The sequence below is a fragment of the Macaca fascicularis genome, chromosome 8 (genome assembly GCF_037993035.2).
Source record: "Macaca fascicularis isolate 582-1 chromosome 8, T2T-MFA8v1.1".
Lineage (NCBI taxonomy): Eukaryota > Metazoa > Chordata > Mammalia > Primates > Cercopithecidae > Macaca > Macaca fascicularis.
Window position 1 is genome coordinate 40,148,358 of NC_088382.1, and position 22,228 is coordinate 40,170,585.

The following is a 22,228-nucleotide window of genomic DNA, read 5'->3' on the forward strand; positions in this document are numbered from 1 at the left end:
GTAACAGATTCTGTGTTAACTCTTTCATGAAAGTCACTCCATGTACTTTCTTTGCCTGATCCTCCTGTTTTCCTATACTTCTCATAAAACAGGCACTTCTCCGTGGTATGTTACTATTCCCAAGGTTTAGAGTACTCCTGGTGCCCTTTTTAAAAGGCATTGCATTTTGTTTCTTATCTGAAGACCCCCACAACTATCCGCTAACTAAACAGGGGTTTTTAAATCCAGTTGTGAAAATCAAAGTCCCAGGTTTCTATGTGTTTCCTCATAAAGATAAGCGTGGGAAATAAGGCTGAGGCCAGCAACTCTACAAACAAGGCTCTGTCTGGATGAGGTCTCCACTCTTTCAGTTAATTTTTCTTTGATTTCTTTCTAATGTGCTTCCTAGAAAAAGAACTGTTGCCACTAGCCAAGAGGTTCCTCCTCCGGGACTGCTCAGCCTCAGGGTGTCTCCTCTCCGCCACCTTCAGCTGGGTGGCCCCATCTCCAATCCATGGTCTCCATGGCTCAGGTAGAGGGCTTTCTACCCGTCTCTGAACAGTCAGCTCTTCCAGATTTTGCTCCTCCAACCCAGTGAAAAATTTACAGCTCTTCTCAGAATTATCTATCATTTCTACCCGACTCACTGAACAGTGTCAGTCAGAGCCCTAGCGTCGGAAAGTACTCATCTTGAGAGTTGGTAAGAATGACTGACAACAGTATAACAGGTTTGAAAAAGGAAAGTGTTATCGGAAGGAAAGAAAACTGCAGTAGAGTTCAGCAATGTTCTTCAGCAAAACAGGACTGAGTGGGCAGCAGGGTGCTTCAGCAAAGCAGGACTGAGTGTGTAGCAACAGGACTGAGTGGGCACCAAGGTGCTTTGACAAAGCAGGACTGAGTGTGCAGCAGGGTGCTTCAGCAAAAGAGGACTGAGTATGCTGAGATGGACTTTTCCTTAGGGGTGTTTTGGACCTTAAAGCAGGAGCTTAAGGGAAATTTGAACCATATTAGCCCATAGGTCTGCATAAATGATTACATTTGCAGACATCGTGGTGCCTTGATGTCAACAAGGGTTGCGCAATGAGTTTTGACATGCATGCAATCCAGAGATGTATAGAAATTCTGGTTACTTGTAAATTTGGGAGAAAGAAACATGGAACCAGATGCCTACTTTAGGTAATAGGAAAGCCCAATTACTTGTAATTCCTCGGGTAAGGAGTTTTGTCTCTGGAGGGTCTGCTTGATGGGCATCAGGTGATCTTTCCTCTCCTTAGTGTCCACAAAGCTGTCAGCTCCCAGTGCCTTCTTTTGGTTTTAATATATATTTTGCTGTTTGTTTCCTATGATTTCTGGGTAATGTTCTTTGGGTTTGTGGTATTCAATTCTTAGTTTTGACAATTTTTTTTTCTTTTTAAATTTACTTACCTGTTTTTGTTCATTTCCTTGGGTTGGGGGGTTGTAAAAGTAAGGCATGTATGCCATCATCTTTCCAGAAATCTGTCAATATATGATTTTTACTTGAACCTTCTATGGGATTTCATAAGAGAAAAAATGTACATAATCATATGTAAATAAAAGTAAAAGGATTTCATTAAAATTATTAATAATTATCAATATGCTGCGGTTAAATGTATATATGTGTGTATAAATACACACAAACACATATATATCTCCACTCCCAACAACTCTTCTGAGCTTCAGACCACAGTTGCAACTGAATATCTGCATGAGACCATCAAACTTAGTACTATCTTCATCAACACTTAACCTAGATTTTTTAAATGGAACTCACAGGGCCAAGCACCATGGCTCACGCCTGTAATCCCAGCACCTGGGAGGCCAAGGCAGGCAGATCACTTGAGGTCAGGAGTTTAAGACCAGCCTAGCCAACATGGTGAAACCCCATCTCTACTACAAATACAAAAATTAACTAGGTGTGGTGGCAGGTGCCTGTAATCACAGCTACTCAGGAGACTGAGGCAGGGGAATCGCTTGAAATAGGAAGGCGGCAGTTACAATGAGCCGAGATTGCACCACTGCACTCCAGCCTGGGCAAAAGAGAAAAACTCCGTCTCAAAAAAACCAAAAACAAAACAAAAATGGAACTTACAATAAGAGCTGAGACGCCAGCACTACCACATACAAAGCTCTTGAAAGAAAACCAGTTGAAGCTCCTAACCTCTTACCCAATCACTTGTAAACTAGGGTCAATTTGAAATAGAAGAGCATTTTTGGAAGGGACTCTGCTGTTGGAGAAATGTGAGGGTACTTTCCTCTCATCTCAAACGTAGGACAGGAAGCTGAAGAGGGACCACTCAGAAATCTCAATTTGCCTTCCTTGGAACTTTGGGAGCACAGAGGACAGGTCTGTGCCTCCTCTGTGGCTCACTGTTGGCTAGCTGCTTTGTGTCAGACGAGTTGCCACCCAGGACATAATCTGTCCCTTCCAGTGTTTGTTGGAGCAAAGAAAACTTAAGAGTTTCCATGGGCCAAACATGAATCACAGGGGAGAGACTTCTATAACCAGCTGAACGGGGGATCTGGGAGGATAAGGGTTCCTGCGGAAAATAGGAGGGTAGGAAGTAGCGAGAGAAGAGTGGCTGTGAGAGAACAGGCGTCACAGAAATAAGGGAACCACAAATCAAAAAGATTGTCTTCCCTCTTCCCCTTCTTCCCCTTGCATTTTCCCCCTTTATTTTGCTTTGTTTTATTTTCAAAGAATTTCACTTCTAACATATCAGATGATTTGCATATTAATTATCTTCATTTGTCATCCAGGCTGTGATGTCCATGAGGGGGCAGGGATCTTTGTGTATGTTGCTCACTGATGAACAGAAGAGTACTTGGGTCACAAGAGGAGCGAGAGAAATCTTTGTGGAATTTGAACATGAATTCAGTTGGAATCTCCAAAGAACAATGGGACCACCATGAAAGTAAACATTAAAGACCTTTCATGGCCAGAGAGCCCCAGGGTGTGAGCACCATGATCTAACACCAGTCAGAGAAGCAAGTTCTTTCTCTCATCTCCCTTTTCTGATCCCTCCCCAGATGGAGCTACAATTCTGGAGAGGTCAGTGCTGGCCTAGTCAGCAGAATCCAGGAATAACAACCTAGAAATGGTTAATAGAGATGAAACCGAGTCCTTTCACAATATACATAGCCCACCCAAGGAATATCTGAGCTAAAATTAAGAGAAGATTTAATCCTAAATAAAAATCCAGAGTTTCATTATTAGAATTACACTGGACTGAACATGTTCAAGAGCTGGATCGTTTGGAAACAAGAAATAACTGGAGGAATGTTAAATTACCTAAAATTAACCTGAAATGCATTAAGGCCGCCAAAGGTTTTATCCAAACACCCTCAGGGCTTTGAATGGACAGTTTCTAATTGCATTCCCCGAGTTATCCCTGTTTTACCGAGGCACTGGCATAGGAAAAAACCACCTTCTTCTCACTTGCAGCATTTTCGCTACTGGGAAAATTCTGGCTATACTTTAGGGAATACATGTCTGTAATTTTTTCTATAGTATAACCAACAATTCAAATCCAGGGTCTATTTCCCATAACCCCTTCTTTTCTAGCGTGTGATAAGTTGCATAATGCCTATTAAGCACTTAATAGATGTTTGATGAGTGAATAAGTGATCACAAGATAGGGCCTCTTGAGATCAAAGATTAAAAGCCTCTAGAAGTGCAAGAAGAACAAACTGTGTATTCTGAAATGTATGCAAGTGAAAATTAAGTAAGTAAAATGGGTGCATATTCATTTTTTTAATAGTCAGGAAAGGTCCAATCATGTTTTCTTGAATCAGCCAGGCGTGGTGGCTCAAGCCTGTAATCCCAACACTTTGGGAGGCAGAGGCAGGCGGATCACTAGGTCAGGAGATCGAGACTATCCTGGCAAACACGGTGAAACCCTGTCTCTACTAAAAATACAAAAAAACTAGCCAGGCGTGGTGGTGGGCGCCTGTAGTCCCAGCTGCTCAGGAGGCTGAGGCAGGAGAATGGCATGAGTCCGGGAGGCGGAGGTTGCAGTGAGCTGAGATCGCATCACTGCACTCCAGACTGGGCAATAGAGCCAGACTCCGTCTCAAAAAAAAAACTTTTCTTGAATCGATAAATGAATGAATGAATGAATGAATACTAACATAAGTGAATATGTGAATAAATGGCTGTACATGCACAGGCACGGTAAAAAGAGAAAACAAGCTTTTGTCGATGTTGTTTAATGCAAATAAAGTGGATTTAGACATTTGTTCCTGTTTTTCATTTTCAGGTGATCCTTGTCTTTGTACTAAGCATTGGGTCTCTTATTATCTATTTCATCAATTCTGCTGAGTGAGTACAATGTCCAGCCATGCTTGTCTGCTATATCAGTACATTGCTCGGCTAATGTGGAATTTTCTCCTCAGGAATAATGCTTAATATACTTTCACACACACATGCACGCACACACACAAGCTCATAAAGAATGATGTGTTTGGCCTCTCCCAGTAAGCACTAAGCCCAGCTCTGCAAAATATACAAGAGTTTCCTTGTATCCTGCCACCTTCCACTGCTAGGGGTCAGGGTGGTCTGCAACCCCCACCCCAGATTTATTCTGGAGTCTCTGGGACACCAGCCTTCAGCTTTCTTTCCCTCACTTAGGCCACTCATAAAGATTTTCTATGTCTTTGGTTTCCTTGGGTGTTGGAGCAGAAACTTTTGGTTTCCTTGGGTGTTGGAGCAGAAACTCTGTTGTAGTTTCAGGGTTTCTCATAGGTTTCAGGCAACTTCGGATGGTATTAAGAAAGGAAAATGCCAGCCCTCACCTGCGACAAAGAAGCGAATTGTTGCCTGCTGTCTCTGAAAGCATCCCCTTCTTATTGCTCAGGGTTAGGGCAGCTATTTTGGACAAAGCCCACTCTACTCTGAATTCCATGTCAATCACCTGGGAATTATATTGGATTTCTAGCTAAAATGGACTTGGGATTGCAGGGCCGCAGAAAGCCAGACAACTTTAGAGAACCTAGGGAAACTGGTTGTCTTTGCATTGTACATTCCTAAGAGATCTTTTAGGAGATTTTCTTTGAAATTGGTTCAAATCAATCCATTTGACCTAGAGTATCTCTGTATCAGAAGAGAATAAAGTCGAAATATACTGACTAGATAGATGATCTTGCAAACCAGGAAGAGCTCCCTCATCTCTCTGGCTCTGAATCCCCATTGTTAAAATGGAAATAGAACCAATACATCCTACGAAAGAAATTGTGGGTAATTTTTCTGTTATTTCCAGTGCCATGGGCAGTCCACTGGTTTTGTTCATGCATTCCTCTACTCCCAAAAGAAAAGTTAATTTCCTTGAGATCTGAACTTAAGTATCTGGATTCACGGTGAATAAAGAAAAATTTTCCTATTCTTTCCCTTTAGTTGATCTTATATAGACATCACTTTTAAAATGTTCATCTTCACAAACTGTCCTTCTTTCTTTCCCAGCCCTGTTGGAAGCTGTTCATCATACGAAGATAAAACCATTCCTGTTGATTTGGTTTTCAATGCTTTCTTCAGTTTCTATTTTGGATTGAGAGTAAGTACCTACTGAAAGTGGGAGTGAATATCCAAACACCGCAGGCACAACATACAGAGAACTAACTGTGTCTCAGTTAGTCCTACAATCTGCCTGAGTTTTCAAACTCTAAAGATAGATCATCTGTGCCCTAACTTGCTAAATATATACTGATCCCTAAAAACTCTTTCTCTTGCACGTGAAACCCTAAACCAGGTTAAAAGTTCCAATACAGCATGAAAGTGATTCTTTTGTTAAATGTCATAATCGTGTTCCCATGGCCTCCTTACTGGCTTCCCATCTTTACTAATAAAGTCAAACGAGCAGAACTTGAGTAGCAAGTCTCTGGAGATGTCCTTGGCTCCACTGGTGGCATGCCTGCAATACAACTGTGGAAAATAACTTTGTATCTTTATTTCATTTTGTTACACTCATTTGTTAAATATTTCTCTCTCTCTAGAGGTATTTATTAAGACCTTTTCTAGATCTAGATTTCAATCTCTTTATTCATTCCTTGTTTGTGGGAGACTAATGTGTGTATATAAAATATACACATATATGTATGTATATATAGGCATGCTATATATAAAAACATATCTTTTTTTTTTTTTTTAAAGACAGGATCTTGCTTTGTCACCTAGGCTGGAGTACAATGATGCATTCTTCGCTCACTGCAACCTATACCTCCCAGGTTCTAATGGTTCTCCTGCTTCAGCCTCCTGGGTAGATGGGATTACAGGTGCCTGCAACCATGTCCAGCTAATCTTTGTATTTTTGGTAGAGACAGGGTTTCACCATGTTGGTCAGGCTGGTCTCAAACTCCTGACCTCAAGCTATCTGCCTGCCTTGGCCTCCCAAAGCATCCACATAGCATATAAATATACGTGTCCGTGTATATGTAAAACAGAAGGAGATCAAGGCTTCAGCTGATAAGTAAAATGTAGCTGAATAATGCTGTCTCTTGTGTTCCTTTAAAATTCTTGAGGGTAACAGAATTTGTGTTATTCTGTTTCCGTTTCATAGTTTATGGCAGCTGATGACAAGATCAAGTTCTGGCTGGAGATGAATTCTATCGTAGACATCTTTACCATCCCACCAACCTTTATTTCTTACTATTTGAAGAGCAATTGGCTAGGTAAGTGTGCTGTGGCAACTGGTAGCAATATCTATGAAAAAATAAAAACTCAACATTCATTTATAAGTATCTATTTTTCATTTTTGCTTAATGCCTGACTGTCATTTTAAAAACCCCTCACCTTAATAGTATGGTTTTGCAATACACTTGCAGAAACCTTTTAACTTTAACACTTTGCAATGCAGCAGGCACACAGTAGGTGTTCAATAGGTGTTGATGGAATTGACTGCATTTGTCATATGAGAGGCAAGGTACCAACATCTCATTCCCCTCATGACACCTTTATGCTGGGATCCCACAGGACCTGGGGGAGGTGAAAAACCTCCCTTTGTCTTTAAAAGCTAATCATCACCTCCATATGTACTATGGCATTTTAGAGAATTAGTTAATTAATTGTTTTGTCTTTAAGGTGAATGTGTTGACAGTGCATGGACATTATGTAGCTTTTATCAGTTTCATAAAATAAATATGAATTCCATTCCTTGCTAACATTATCATACCACCTAAAGTAAAATATTATACAAACATTGTGAAGCATATCATAGAGACTGTAATGTCAGGAGTTTAAGTGGTTAAGGGAAAATTTGCTCTCTGTTCTAAAGAAGGGTTAAATAGAGTAAAATGAATAGTCCCCATAATATGTCAGGCATGCTTCTACATGCTTGATAGGGATGCTACAACTCTGTGAGGTTGGTACTATTATAATAGTAACATTTTACATTTTACATTCCCATCTTACAGATAAGGAACTAGAGACGGTGAGGGGATTGCCTTAGGTTACAACAGTGTCAGGGCTAGTATTTGAACTACAGCTTAAGCTGTTACACCTATAACAGAACAGATTTGGAACATGTCGAGAAGAAAAAGAATGTAAGCAATTCCAATGATGTTATAACGTAGGCTCCCTCTGGGGTGACCCTCTGATTTTGGCAGCTTTCTTCTTTCCACTGGTTTGTAGGTTTAAGGTTCCTAAGAGCATTGCGGCTGCTAGAACTCCCTCGAATCTTGCAAATTCTACGAGCCATCAAGACCAGGTAAATAGCCCTGACCGAAGTACTGCTTACTTACTAGTTTGGATTAGAAAATGAATGTATTAACTGGACCTTAAACTCAATGCATTTCTTATCAGAATTTCAGTGCAAAGATCATGAAATCTCTCAGCTGCCAAAATATTATTTGTTCACATTCTCCCATTATATTGCATCTTAAACTAGCTGAAAACTTTGCAATCATTTTAAATAGCTGGTTTAGTCTTTGTTTTGTAAAGCTATGGTGTATAAGTTTATTTAGGTTTTAATTCTAGGTCCCTCCACCAAAAAAAAAAAAAAAAAAAAGTCAAAACAATTCAGAGGCATTGGTTCCATATATTTGCTTTAACAACGCACGTCTCTCCTGGCTAGGTAAAGAAAAAGAAATAATTCTTCAGGCGTTAGAGTATAAAACAATTCCTGGAAGCATATGTTACCCAGTAGCAGCCAGCAATGAACTATTGCTTGCAGAAATATAGCCACCTAAGTATTTCCAGACAACAAGAACACAATCCAAACTGCCTTTGAGCAGCAATACTTGTAAAGTTTTGAGCAGTTTGATCTGTTACCCACTCAAAATCTCCATGCCTTGACAGTCAAACTAGAAGCATCAAATATTAGAGGCCAGGTGGATTTCATTTCTATGTGTTTATGAATTATGGAGAAGCTGGAGGAGGAAAGGCTGCTCCTGTGTGACAGGTGGTCCTGCCTGAAAACCAGAGAGATCTCAGCTAAACTCTAGGGCTCTCCTTAGGTGACAAGGGCCCCTCTCATCCTTCTTCACTTGAAGACCCTGTTATCAGTTCAGCAGCCTGAGTGACTTTATATTTTTGTGTTCTGTTCAGAATTTTATTTTGCAAACGTGCTCCCTGGATTTCTACTCCCTGGATTCCTGGCATAATGCATTGCATATTATTATGTTGGACAATACAACAATCTCTATGATCCACATGTAGCATATTTTAAAAGTGATATGAGGCTAGTGGATATCGCAGCAAAATTCAGACTTTCCAAACAAGTATATGTAACTGGGCGAGTTTTAAAGCTGTGTTTCTCAACCTCTAATGTGTATGTGAATGAAGCAGAGAATCTTGTACCAATGCAGATTGAGAGATCGGGGCAGGGACTGGGATGCTGCATTTCGAATACGTTCTCGGGTAACGCCATTCCTTCTGGTCCATGAGCCACACTTTGTGTAGCAACATCTTAGAGGATGAGGTGTTTATGTTGTTCTGGAATCTGTTAGACCCAACAGCTCTTTGTCTTTCTTCCTCTAGTAACTCAGTGAAGTTTTCCAAACTATTGTCAATAGTTCTCAGTACCTGGTTCACAGCTGCAGGATTCATTCACCTGGTAAGCATCTCATCACAATTCCTAGTGGTGTCTGTTGTTACCAGCATCCGTTTTTTGAAAAATGGAAGGGAACCTGCTGAGCCCCTGTCTCCACCACTGTAAGCCAGTTAGAGGTGTGTCTTTCTACTTCCCATTTTCAGGTTTTCTTTACCCTCATATTCTCACAAATATGCATATCCTACAATCAAGGTGTCTCTGTTTCCTCTTCCAACTTTCAAAACCTACTCTTAGGGAAAGACCCAGTAAGCTCCAAAAGTATCAGCAATAAGTAAAATGTATCACTGTATCTTCATAAGAGTTCTAGCATTAAAAAAAATTAAAAAGTGAAGGAAATGAAGCCAGTTACAGGATTTCAGACTTATAAATGCTGGAGACATATGAGGGAGGAGTTACTGTTGCAAAGGGAAGTTTGGGGGCTTTTTTTGATCCTCCTGAAATCAATCTGTAAACCTAGCTGCCTCCTTTGCCTATAGGAAAGGCTGGTTCTTATCCCACGTAATAAGAAATCTAGGAAATGGATCTCAACCATAGGAAAGGAACTCCTGGACCTTACTTTTTGAGGACAGTTGAGGAGCAGTCATTAGCAAATACAGAAATTGATGGGAAATGTTAAAAGCCTGCAAAAGCCTTTGAGATAAACAAAACAGAATTCATAACAGGTCTTTTTTTATCTGAGCCCTTCTCTCAAAATTAATGTAAGACAATAACAATTTAAAAATACACTAAAAAGTTACCATTGTTCGTTTCAACAAGAAAAATGTCAAATGCAAACAAGGATATGAACCTTCAAGAAATCTGAAGCTCTCTACGTCCTCCACAGCACTCAGGAAGGAAAGAGATTGTCCTGAAGTGTCACAGCAGTAAAGGCTGATTCCTGGATTTAGAGAATTGAACCTTCGAGTCCTGGACCCACCAGGGGACAAGTAGACATTAGTGTCCCTTTAGAAACCTCATGGCCACCACAGGATGCTAAAGGAAAAGTCATTAGGGCTTTTTTCTTTTTCCTTTAATAGCTGTTTCAATGAGAAGCTCGAAGCCTAAATGTGGCCTACAAGCATATTATTATATTTGACCTAATTATGTTTCAATTTTTTGTTTGCTATTTTTTGTCACTTGCTGACTTTTATGAAGAGCTCAGATAAAAATCAGAATTTCTGAATTCTTCAGGAAAATATAAGGTTCTAATAATCCCACTCTCCCAAGGCCACCAACAGCTATAGCTGAAGAATAGCTTCATATCACAAGGTCAAGAGATCGAGACCATCCTGGCCAACATAGTGAAACCACATCTCTACTAAAAATACAAAAATTAGCCAGGCGTGGTGGCATGCATCTATAGTTCCAGCTACTCAGGAGGTAGAGGCAGGAGAATTGATTGAACCCAGGAGGCACAGGTTGCAGTGAGCCGAGATCGTGCCACTGCACTCCAGCCTGGCAGCAGAGCGAGACTCCATCAAAAAAAAAAAAAAAATCTTCTCCCTATGTACAGCAGGTGCTCTTGGGTTTAACACAGTCTCTGCCAGGCCTACTTGAATCATTGTAGTTTTGCTCCACTTCTCTAAGGATGTGAGCATGTTTCCCTGCTGGACATCTGGTCTCCCAGGAAAGGAGACCTCCAGCAAGGAAGTAAGCACAGAAAAAAGGAGAAGCAATCAGATGACATGTGAATTAAATGGTGCCACTTTGAGCCATACCAATTTCTAGAACATTAAAAACCTAGAAGAACTATATCCCAGAGCAAAGAGGATAGCAGATTTTATTGAGGGGATATTTGAAATGACAAGCCAAAATAAAAGCTATGGTTGTCCTAACTCACCATCTTCCCATTCTCATACTATCCTTCAGCTAAAAGATGATATCATTCAAAGATTAATATTAACTAGAAATGAATCAATATGGCACCTGTGCCTAAATTCTGCTAAAAACAACAAGAAGGTGTATTGGAAAGCGAGAGAAACATTAGCACAATAGAAGTTACAAAATAAAACAGTTATGAGAGCAACAATTAAGATAATTTGCCCAAGGGAACAAAGGAAAAGCTAAGGAAAAAAGCCATTTGTATTTAAAAAAATAAATAATTTTTTTAGAAAAACTGAAAATGATCCTTCACAGAATATTTATACGGTTTTAACTGAGGGATTATTAAACAATAGAAGTAATTGAAAGTGGGCCAAAAGACATCAGAGAAAAATAACAAGAAGAGTATTACAGAGCTAAAAACCACATTAGAGGGAACCAAAATGTAATACATTTGACAAAATCACATTCAGAAACATGATGGACAGGACTGGAGCAAAAATCTTGACATGGAAAATAACAAAGATACTCAAATGGTTGTAAAAAAGAAACGTGAAAGTGGGACAATATTGATTCAACCTACTGTAAGTATCATTAGGGTATTACAGAAAATAATAAATGGTGCCAGAAAAGTGTTTTAGAATAAGGTGTTGAATCTGGAGATTAAAGGATAGACTGTATTCCAGGAAAGATAATTCTAAGATATTAATTCTAATCATATATTGGAGCAGTTACAGACATTCAGGGATAAAAAGATAATCCAAGCAGAACAAAACAAGATTTATACAGGGGGGGAACCAATGAGACTAGCTTCAGGTTTCTTGGCAATATAGATCAATACCAGAAGATGATACAGCAGTGTCTATAAAGTTTGCATAAAAGAAAGTGTAACCTGTCTTGTCATTTTAAGCATGCAAGGGGTAACGCACCAGTGAGCTTCTTTTGAATCTGTATTAATAGCTTAATGATAAAATTCAGCCACATAGGAGATGAATGAAAAGAGAATTCAAGAATGGGGAAGGCATGGTAAGAAGTAGTGGTAGTGGCTGGGCACGGTGGCTCACCCTTTTAATCTCAGCACTTTGGGAGGCCACGGCAGGCACATCATTGGAGGTCAGGGGTTCGAGACCAGCTTGGCCAACATGGTGAAACCTCATCTCTACTAAAAATACAAAAATTAGTTGGGTATGATGGCAGGTGCCTATAATCCCAGCTACTTGTGAGGCTGAGGCAGGTGCATCACTGGGGGGCAGGATTTTGAGACCAGCCTGGCTAATGAAGCCTCATCTCTACTAAACATACAAAAAAATTAGCTGTGCATGGTGGCATGCACCTGTAATCCCAGCTACTCGAGAGACTGAAGCAGGAGAATCACTTGAATCTGAGAGATGGAGGCTGCAGTGAGCTGAGATCATGCCACTGCACTCCAGCCTGGGTGACAGAGTGAGAATCGATCTCAAAAAACAAACAAACAACAACAAAAAAAAAACCATGATATTTTGGTCAGGCCCCTTGGCTCATGACTGTAATCCCAGAGCTTTGGGAGGCCAAGGAGGGGCGGATCACGTGAGGTTGGGAGTTCAAGACCAGCCTGGCCAACATGAGGAAACCCTGTCTCTACTAAAAATCGATAAATTAATCAGGTGTGGTGGCAGGCACCTGTAATCCTAGCTACTTGGGAGGCCGAGGCAAGAGAATTGCTTGAGCCCAGGAAGTGGAGGTTGCAGTGAGCCGAGATCATGCCACTGCACTCCAGCCTGAGTGACAGAGCAAGACTTCTCTCAAAAACAAAACAAAAAAGTAGTGGTAGTGATTACTGAATGGATATAAAATAGAGCTAAGACATAATCAAGGTAATTATCACTACAGAATAGAATGTAGATGCACAAAGTAAAAGTAATATAGCTAATATAAATGTTGATGGGCAGGTAAGAGAAGATGAGAGAATGTCCTCATATTCTTCTTCCTAATGTATCTCATCTAAAGTTGAAACAAAGTTTAAAATAATAAGAATTCAGTTTTGAAATATGTGGTTAAAGTAGATAATGATTCAGTCTGATAACCTTAACTGTATTTCCCACCTTGGACTGATGGGTCAACGCTAACATGGTTAAGAGGAAGAACAATGTGAATAAGTAGACCCACAGAAGGCTGCCAACTCCCTTCCTCCATAAACTAAAGAGATACTGAGGAAGTGGAAAGGGATTTGAAACACCAAATTATTACTCCCAAGGACAATGAGTTAAATTTTAAAGCCTTCTTTAAAAAATTGTAAAGGATATTTCCAGATTAAAATAAATTTAGTTTTACTTTGTACATATTGTGCAGGGATAATATTGAATCCCTGTACTACGAGTTGTAAGAGACACTATGGGATTTTAGCTTAAAGGCAACTCTGCAAATAAATATGAATGATTTAAATCTGTGTGACTTAAATTTGGTTTTCTTGTAATGTACGTCTTGGAAAATAGTGAAGACTCCAGAAGTCAGTGACTTTGCAACAGTATCCACTATCAGCCATAAGACTTAAGAACAGACATATAATCCCATTCTTACTTTGGAGTGGAGTATTATAGGGGTCCATACTCTTAACCTATTCATTAAATTTAAGAAAGGGTCAGCACTTGGCACATCACTTTTAAAAAGGGAACAAATATCTGAGCAAACTGCATGGTTTCTAATTTCCATCCTAGTTCTTGAAAACAAAACAAAAAGCCCACTTCCCCCAGTTAGGCATCTCTAAGATTTTATCATCTTTTGTGCTAAATAGAAATGTAAACATCTAGAAAATATGTGAGGTGAGGAGGAAAAAAGGTCTAAAAAGAAAAAACAAAAAAAATTTTTATTATAAACTATATATGTATAAATGTATGTTATATATATGTTACATAATATTTTACACATATTTATAATAAATTTATATATGATATAAATGTCTAAGTTACTTCATTTATCTAATATTAAAAAATCTGATACATTTAGTTTTCTTGAAAGGTGAAGACTCAAAGAAAAAATCAGAAGAAAATATTTTTAAAGGTTTTTTTTTTTTTAATCAACAAAAAGACCATTGTGCAAAGAGATAAACAACTTGGAAAATTGGTTTGTTTTTCCATAGACACTAGCATTCTATATGCTTAAGCTTACTGAAATGAAGTGCTCATTTAAGCGCTTCTTTCTTTAATGATAATCCTAATCTGGTTAAAAAGTGAGAATATGTTATAATTGCTCAGTCTGAGAGCCTTTGGAGTCCCCTGGCTCCAGGATGCAATGCTTGCACCTACTTGAAAAGAGAGCACAGAGGCATCTGTGCCCTGTGGAGCTTTTCAAATGCTGTCCTGCAGCTACAAGCCCCCTCAGGTTTCGGCAATGATCACAATTAAGGAAACCAAGACTTTACACTCACTACCCGTGATTTACAAACTCTTCCATTTATGTAAACTCTTCATAGCAACCTGAAAGCCATTTGGTATTTCATTTGGATTGAATGAAGTGCAATTAATCTCGTGTTTTGCCTATTCTTTAAAACTCTTCTCTTGGATTCTATTCAGAGACGTTTCCTGAGTCTTCTCTCTTTGGACAGGTGGAAAATTCTGGTGATCCCTGGCTCAAAGGTAGAAATTCACAGAACATATCATATTTTGATTCAGTTTACCTGGTCATGGCAACAACGTCAACTGTTGGCTTTGGAGATGTGGTAGCCAAGACATCCTTAGGACGGACATTCATCATATTCTTCACACTGGGGAGTTTGGTGAAGAGTATTTTTAATATATTTTGAATATAGTTACATAAACCAGAAAATATTTGGTTAGTGGTAATCAATGAAGCAATATAGGTTTAAGAGTGAATGTTGCATTACTTGGGGCACGTGTCAAGGGCAAATGAAAACATGCACAGATCCCGTATTTTCCAAACTGCATCACCTGGAGCTCAGGATAAAATTGCTCGGTTTCCAGGGATGAAGGATGGTAGACAAAAGAAGCAGACTTTCCTGATTAAGCTCTACATTGATTTGAGCAAACCTATCTTCCTTCATAGTTTGCCCATCAAACTAAAGTCTTTCTTCTAGAGGAAGGCTATTTGAGATTTGATCTGAAGAAAATTCCATTCCTCCCAGCTCAAATGAGTAACCTTTCACTAAAACAGCGTTTAACTTTAGAGATGTGAACATCTGTGCCTGGCTTACGGGTGTAGCAAAGGCAAAAGCCTTCTTTTCTTTTAGTGACTTTCATATCAATTCCTTAAATTCCACAACAGAGTTCTCCACTCCACTTATTTGATACCTACGCATCCATGGTCTCACATGCCTTTTTTTCAGTCATTGTCTCTTAACCCTCCTCTGTCCCATATGCTTTCATTTTTCCAAGCTCCAAATAGAATAAAGTCAGTGAGAAGGGAAGTTTTAAGTGATAAAAGGAGGGCGGCCGGGCGCGGTGGCTCATGCCTGTAATCCCAGCACTATGGGAGGCCAAGGCGGGCGGATCACGAGGTCAGGAGATCGAAACCATCTTGGATAACACAGTGAAACCCCGTCTCTACTAAAAATATAAAAAATTAGCCAGGCGTGGTGGCAGGCGCCTGTAGTCCCAGCTACTGAGGCTGAGGCAGGAGAATGGCGTGAACCTGGGAGGCGGAGCTTGCAGTGAGCCGAGATCACGCCACTGCACTCCAGCCTGGGCGACAGAGCGAGACTCCATCTCAAAAAAAATTAATTAATTAATTAAAAGCAGGGCTGGGCACGGTGGCTCAGGCCTGTAATCCCAGCATTTTGTGAGTCCAAGACAGGCGGATTACCTGAGGTCAGGAGTTCCAGACCTGTTCGAGACCAGCCTGGCCAACATGGAGGCACCCCATCTCTACTAAAAATACAAAAATCAGTCAGGCCTGGTGGCAGGCACCTGTAGCCCCAGCCACTTGGGAGGCTGAGGCAGGAGAATCGCTTGAACCTGGGAAGTGGAGGTTGCAACGAGCTAAGATCTCACCACTGCACTCCAGCCCGGGAGACAGACAAGAGACTCCGCCTCAAAACCAGAAACAAAAACAAAAACAAAAGTGATGAAATGATAAGACAGGTGGAGAAGTCACCTTGCTGCTTTCCTTTGTTTTCATCATTTTGAATACAGAAAAGCCTTATGTTAAATTTTAACAAAATTCAAAGGCTGAAATAAGGAAGAAAAACGGGGTCCCTTTTAACATGCTATCATGTACTCTTAGATGACAGAAAGTTTTATGTACCCTCCTTTTCCTTTCTAATCTTGAAATTTTTGGAGTATTCATCAATATAATTGGAACTAAGATTTTATTTGCTGATCAATTTTAGATATTGTTTGCAAACTATATACCTGAAATGGTGGAACTGTTTGCTAACAAGAGGAAATACACCAGTTCCTATGAAGCACTCAAAGGAAAGAAGTAAGTAGTGTTTTAAGTATTTCTACAGTTTAAGAAATTCTATTAGCCACGTATCTCGTTCTAGACATCTGTTGTCTGGCTTAGCTGTAGAACCCAAGGTGAATATATCAGTAACATCCTGCATTCACTAAAAAAGATTGTGCTAAACTAAATACCATAAGAAAATGATATTTGCTACTTGACACAAATTGCTACATAGATGCCCATAAGAATACTAAATCAACTAAAATGACAGATAATGTTGTAATTCACTGTCAATAAATATTATTGATTATGGCACTATTTGTACATTCCTTTTCACTAACTTCTCCTATAGTCATTATCAATTGTCTGACTCATTTTCCTTGTATGGGTAACTTATGGCTAATTTTACATAATGGATAAGATTAAAGCCATGACTCCAATTTAAAATAATTAGTTTAATTCAGTTGTCTTAGCCAAAGCTCCCCTAAACCATCTGGGGCTCATTTATGGTGAGGATTTGCCCGCCTGAGAAGTTTCTACCCTGTCTTCTGTAGCGCCTCCTAGATGACTGATTTTTTTTCCATACCACAGCCATGTGTTCCCAGGAGGAAAATGGAGTGGAGTTGTTTTTATATTATTTCTTCTTGGATTCATGTTACCTTAGCTTCCATTAGGTTTTTTTCCTTTCTAAGACAAAAAAAATGAAATGGAGGGTTTTGTTTGTTTGTTTTTGTTTGTTTGTTTGTTTTTGAGACAAGAGTCTGCCTCTGTTGCCCAGGCCTGAGTGCAGTGGCGTGATCTCGGCTCACTGCAAGCTCCACTTCCCGGGTTCATGCCATTCTCCTGCCTCAGCCTCCCGAGTGGCTGGGACTACAGGCGCCCACCACCACGCCTGGCTAATTTTTGCATTTTTAGTAGAGAAGGGGTTTCATCATGTTAGCCAGGATGGTCTTGATCTCCTCACCTCGTGATCCGCCCGCCTTGGCCTCCCAAAGTGCTGGGGTTACAGGCGTGAACCACTGCGCCCCACCTGAATTGGAGATCTTAAATTAGATGTGATCCTTTTAAAATCTTAGTCCCTGTCTGCTGTAATGAAAGACACATAATGAAGATAGACTCCCTCAAAGCAGTCTCTTAATACAGTTGGATGAAAACTATAATTGACCTAGGACTATGAAGAGGAAAGGAAAAATATGATGAAATGAACAAAAAATAAATAGTGAGAAGCAATGAATTTAACTAGATAAGCCAAAATCAGGCCTCATTTGTCTCAGGAAAAGCCTTTGGGGCACATACGAAATCAGTCAATAGGTCTGGGAATGTTAACGTTAACTTAGGCTAAAATTATGTTTTCAGTTTTCTTCAATGAGTAATAGGAGGAAAATAGTTCCTTTAAATACATTAAACCTAAAAAAAATTTTCACGACAAAAACTACGTGCATAGAGTTCTGCACCTGTCTTCGATGTCCCTCCACTGGGCTCATGTTTTTGTAACTCCTAGATATTTGTAAATGTGGAAGATAAGCTGAAACAATCTGGAATGTGGTGCTTTCTCAGCCATGATATTTGGCTCTGGAAAAATTGATGAACTTTTCTGCTCCTCAAGAAAAAAACAAACAACAACAAAAAAACCCTATATCAGACAACTAGGAATCAAGCGAAAAAATGAAGTGAAAAATGTATTATAAGTTATAAATAAATGTGAAAAATCTAGCAATAATAATAATTGCTCTTGTATTCTTAAAAAGCTAGGTGCAATTTAAATGTTTGGAGTCATATTCTACTTGAGATGAGATAGAAGACTGTGGATATCTGATGCTTCTTTTGTATTAGAAATGCAGTCCTTAGTGTTTCAACGTTTAAAATCTGGGTGAGGTAGGCCAGGCATGGTGGCTCATGCCTGTAATCCCAGCACTTTGGGAGACTGAGGTGGGCAGATCACCTGAGGTTGGGAGTTCAAGAACAGCCTGACCAACATGGAGAAACCCCATCTCTACTAAAAAAAATACAAAATTAGCTGGGCATGGTGGCGCATGCCTGTAATCCCAGCTACTTGGGAGACTGAGGCAGGAGAATCACTTGAACCCAGGAGGTGGATGTTGGAGTGAGCCGAGATCACGCCATTGCTCTCCAGCCTGGGCAACAAGAGCAAAGCTCTGTCTCAAAAAAAAAAAAAAATGGGTGATGCAAATACCATATTTATTGAAAACTAAGTTTAAGCTAATTATTCATCTCTAAATGCTGACAGGAAGGTGCTTGTGTTCCTCGGATGATCCACCTCACCTGTTCTTGCTGCCTAGGTTTATTGTGGTCTGTGGAAACATCACCGTGGACAGTGTGACCGCTTTCCTGAGGAATTTCCTCCGTCGCAAGTCAGGAGAGATCAATACCGAAATTGTTTTCCTGGGAGAGTAAGTATATCTGTATGGCTCATGGGTTCTAAATGAATACTTAAAATATGAGTGAATATTTTTAATGCAAGAAAATCACCTTCACAATATTTATAGAAAAATTAGATATTGATCATAAACAAAACAAAAAAGAAATCTTTGACCACGCTAATCTCTGCAAATATTTTGGAATATGTCTTGTCAGATGTTTTTCTGCATAGGTACTAATATGATTTAAGTGATTACTATTTGACATTTAGGTTACACTACACATTATTATCATATATGACTGTAATCTTATGCAAAAGCCTGGTGCACTTGGTAACTATTATTCTGTTAATTCTGAGAATTAGAAATGTGAAGTTCAAATCAATACAGAAATGATTGTTCTTGATGCCGTTTTTGTCCTATGCAGTCTATCTTTCCACTAGCAGAGCCTAAGTCAAATATTTTGTCGAGCACTGGGAAATACATATTTAGTACAGAAAGATTTTAAGCATAGCTTAGGTATACAAAATGATTTCTTATATTTTAATTTTATAATTTTCGATTTGGTAAGATTGACTAATTTTCTATGTTTTAACTGTTGGCTTTTCTTTTTGAAATTTTTCTGTCTTTCATCCCCTCCTATTAGGTGGATTGATTACCTGTTGCTTTACTGACTTTTCTACTCAATATATGTTGATACTGGTCATTTTGTGTTACATGTTATACATGTTTTTCTTCCTACTTTCACCTTTTAATTTTTTTCGTACTTTTATTTTCATACAGAAGTGTTTGATTTGCATGCACTCCAGTCAGCTCATTCTTTTAGTGTTTAAGATCCATGGAATTGTTTTGCCTGATGTGTAGAGAATTAACTTCTTTATTTTTCTCAAATGATTCATCAGTTACACAAATATCATTCACTAAATAAGTCAGCCAGATTTTGAAATGACATTTTGATCTTACGTGGGATTGTATATAGCATCGCCTCTATCTTTGGGCACTGTGTAGTTGAGCACTCTGCTTTTACATTATGACATGTTCAATTCACCATAAATCTGGGCCCTCATATATGGAATAACCGATAGCAGTTTGAAGCACTCTACGATGTTACTGACAGCCAAGAATTTTGTTTAAGTAGCATCACCATGTCCATCTTTCTAGCAATTTGTGCATTATTTAAATCTTTTGTTAGAAAATAGTAGAAACAAAGAGTACTAAAACTAGGGATTAAAAGCTAATTATTATGATCCAGTTGAGATAGAGAGGAAATCAATAGATGTGTGACATGTTTTACCTTCCGTTGCATTTTTATGGACTAATGTGTGTTGTTGTATGTACTTCCCAAGATAATGAATAATATTTTTTAATGGAGAAAAATGTGGAAAGTATCTATATAGAATTTTGTTAATTTCATCTATACTCCGATGACTCCAAAAATTTACATCTTCCCTTAGACATTCTCTGTGGCTTTGTATTTACACAACTAATTGCCTCCTGGATATTTTTAGTGTTATGAAGCCCCTCAAGCTCAACATTCTCAAAAGTGAACTCATGATCTTGTGTTCTCCTTTCCAACTCAAAGGCAAACAAACAAAAATAAAAGAAGGAAAGCAAACAACATTTTATATCCTAGTGAATGAGACCTGATTAATATACTTCCTTAAAACAGAAAACTGAGTATTATCTCTGGTACTCCTGTTCCCCTCAATCCCTATATACGTTTTCATCAATACCATTAATTTTGTCTCACATGTAAATACTAATTCTATTTCTACCATTTCTTCTCCACTATCACAACCCTATTCATAGTTAAATCTTGTCTTCCCAAAATTTCTCTAAAGGCCACTTTATTTGTTTGTTCTTTGTGCTCCAAAGCTCTTCTTCTCCCTTTATATGACCAATTTATTCCCATCCTTCCCACTCAGAGAGACAGTCCCTGTCCATTCTGTCTAAATTGGTGTCCTCTAATTTCCTTCTATCTCATTACTCTGTTTTGTTTCCTTTAAAACAATTATCACAATCTATAAAACACAGCTGTTAACATTTCTTTCTTTTATGATATACTCCTGCCCCTTCTGCCATTTAAATGTGAATTCTCTTTCTTCTTCCTTTGAATCTGGGCTGACTTGTGGCTTAATTTGATAAATAGAACACAGAAGATGTGATACTTTGCTACTTCAGGCCTAGCATTTAGGAGGATTGACAGTTCCAGCTTCCACTTGGAGCTCTGAGTCATCATGTAAAAAGCCATACTACCTTGCTGGAGAGAAGACCCAGTCAGCTGTCAGCTACTCTAGTCATATAGCTAAAGCAACAATCGTGTGTATAGCCACTTTGGACATTCCAGCTCCCTGTGAAACTCCTGGATGAATGTACCTATGTGGAAGCCGCTAGTCAACAATGCATGGAACACAACAATCTGGCTAGAGACACAACAAAAAAAGAGAATTTTAGACCAATACCCCTGATGAACATCAATGCAAATTCCTCAATAAAATACTGGCAAACCGGATCCAGCAGCACATCTAAAAGCTTATGGACCATGATCAAGTGGGCTTCATCCCTGGGATGTAAGGCTGGTTCAATATACACAAATCAATAAATGTAATCCAGCATATAAACAGAACTAAAGAAAAAACCACATGATTATCTCAATAGATGCAGAAAAGGCCTTTGACAAAGTTCAACAGCCCTTCATGCTAAAAACTCTCAATAAATTCGGTATTGATGGAACGTATCTCAAAATAATAAGAGTTATTTATGACACACCCACAGCCAATATCATACTGAATGGGCAAAACTGGAAGCATTCCCCTTGAAAACTGGCAAAAGACAGGGATGCCCTCTCTCATCACTCCTATTCAACATATTGTTGGAAGTTCTTGCCAGGGCAATGAGGCAAGAGAAAGAAATAAACGCTATTCAATTAGGAAAAGAGGAAGTCAAATTATCCCTGTGTGCAGATGACATGATTATCTATTTAGAAAACCCCTTCGTTTCAGTCCAAAATCTCCTTAAGCTGATAAGCAACTTCAGCAAAGTCTCAGGTTACAAAATCAATGTGCAAAAATCACAAGCATTCTTATACACCAATAACAGACAAACAGAGAGCCAAATCATGAGTGAACTCCCATTCACAATTGCTTCAAAGAGAATAAAATACCTAGGAATCCAACTTACAAGTGATGTGAAGGACCTCTTCAAGGAGAACTACAATGAAATAAAAGAGGACACAAACAAATGGAAGAACATACCATGCTCATGGATAGAAAGAATCAATATCGTGAAAATGGCCATACTGCCCAAGGCAATTTATAGATTCAATGCCATACTTGTGAAGCTACCAATGACTTTCTTCACAGAATTGGAAAAAACTACTTTAACGTTCATATGGAACCAAAAAAGAGCCCGCATTGCCAAGACAATCCTAAGCCAAAACAACAAAGCTGGAGGCATCACGCTACCTGACTTCAAACTATACTACAAGGCTACAGTAACCAAAACAGCAGGGTACTAGTGCTAAAACAGAGATATAGACCAATGGAACAGAACAGAGCCCTCAGAAATAATACCACACATCTACAACCATCTGATCTTTGACAAACCTGACAGATACAAGAAATGGGGAAAGGATTC

The 22,228-nt window shown here is 39.1% G+C and overlaps 1 protein-coding gene across 2 annotated transcripts in view; it reads left to right on the forward strand.

The window, feature by feature from the left end:
* Nucleotides 1-22,228, forward strand: part of KCNU1 (potassium calcium-activated channel subfamily U member 1) — a 162,649-nt gene that overhangs the window by 17,337 nt on the left and 123,084 nt on the right. For both annotated transcript variants that reach the window (XM_045398140.2, XM_045398142.2), the window contains exons 3-10: nucleotides 4,257-4,318; nucleotides 5,456-5,546; nucleotides 6,549-6,660; nucleotides 7,619-7,694; nucleotides 8,966-9,041; nucleotides 14,419-14,589; nucleotides 16,159-16,250; nucleotides 18,515-18,625. In XM_045398140.2, coding sequence (XP_045254075.2) covers nucleotides 4,257-4,318; nucleotides 5,456-5,546; nucleotides 6,549-6,660; nucleotides 7,619-7,694; nucleotides 8,966-9,041; nucleotides 14,419-14,589; nucleotides 16,159-16,250; nucleotides 18,515-18,625 — 791 coding nt within the window. The remainder of the gene's footprint in view (nucleotides 1-4,256; nucleotides 4,319-5,455; nucleotides 5,547-6,548; nucleotides 6,661-7,618; nucleotides 7,695-8,965; nucleotides 9,042-14,418; nucleotides 14,590-16,158; nucleotides 16,251-18,514; nucleotides 18,626-22,228) is intronic.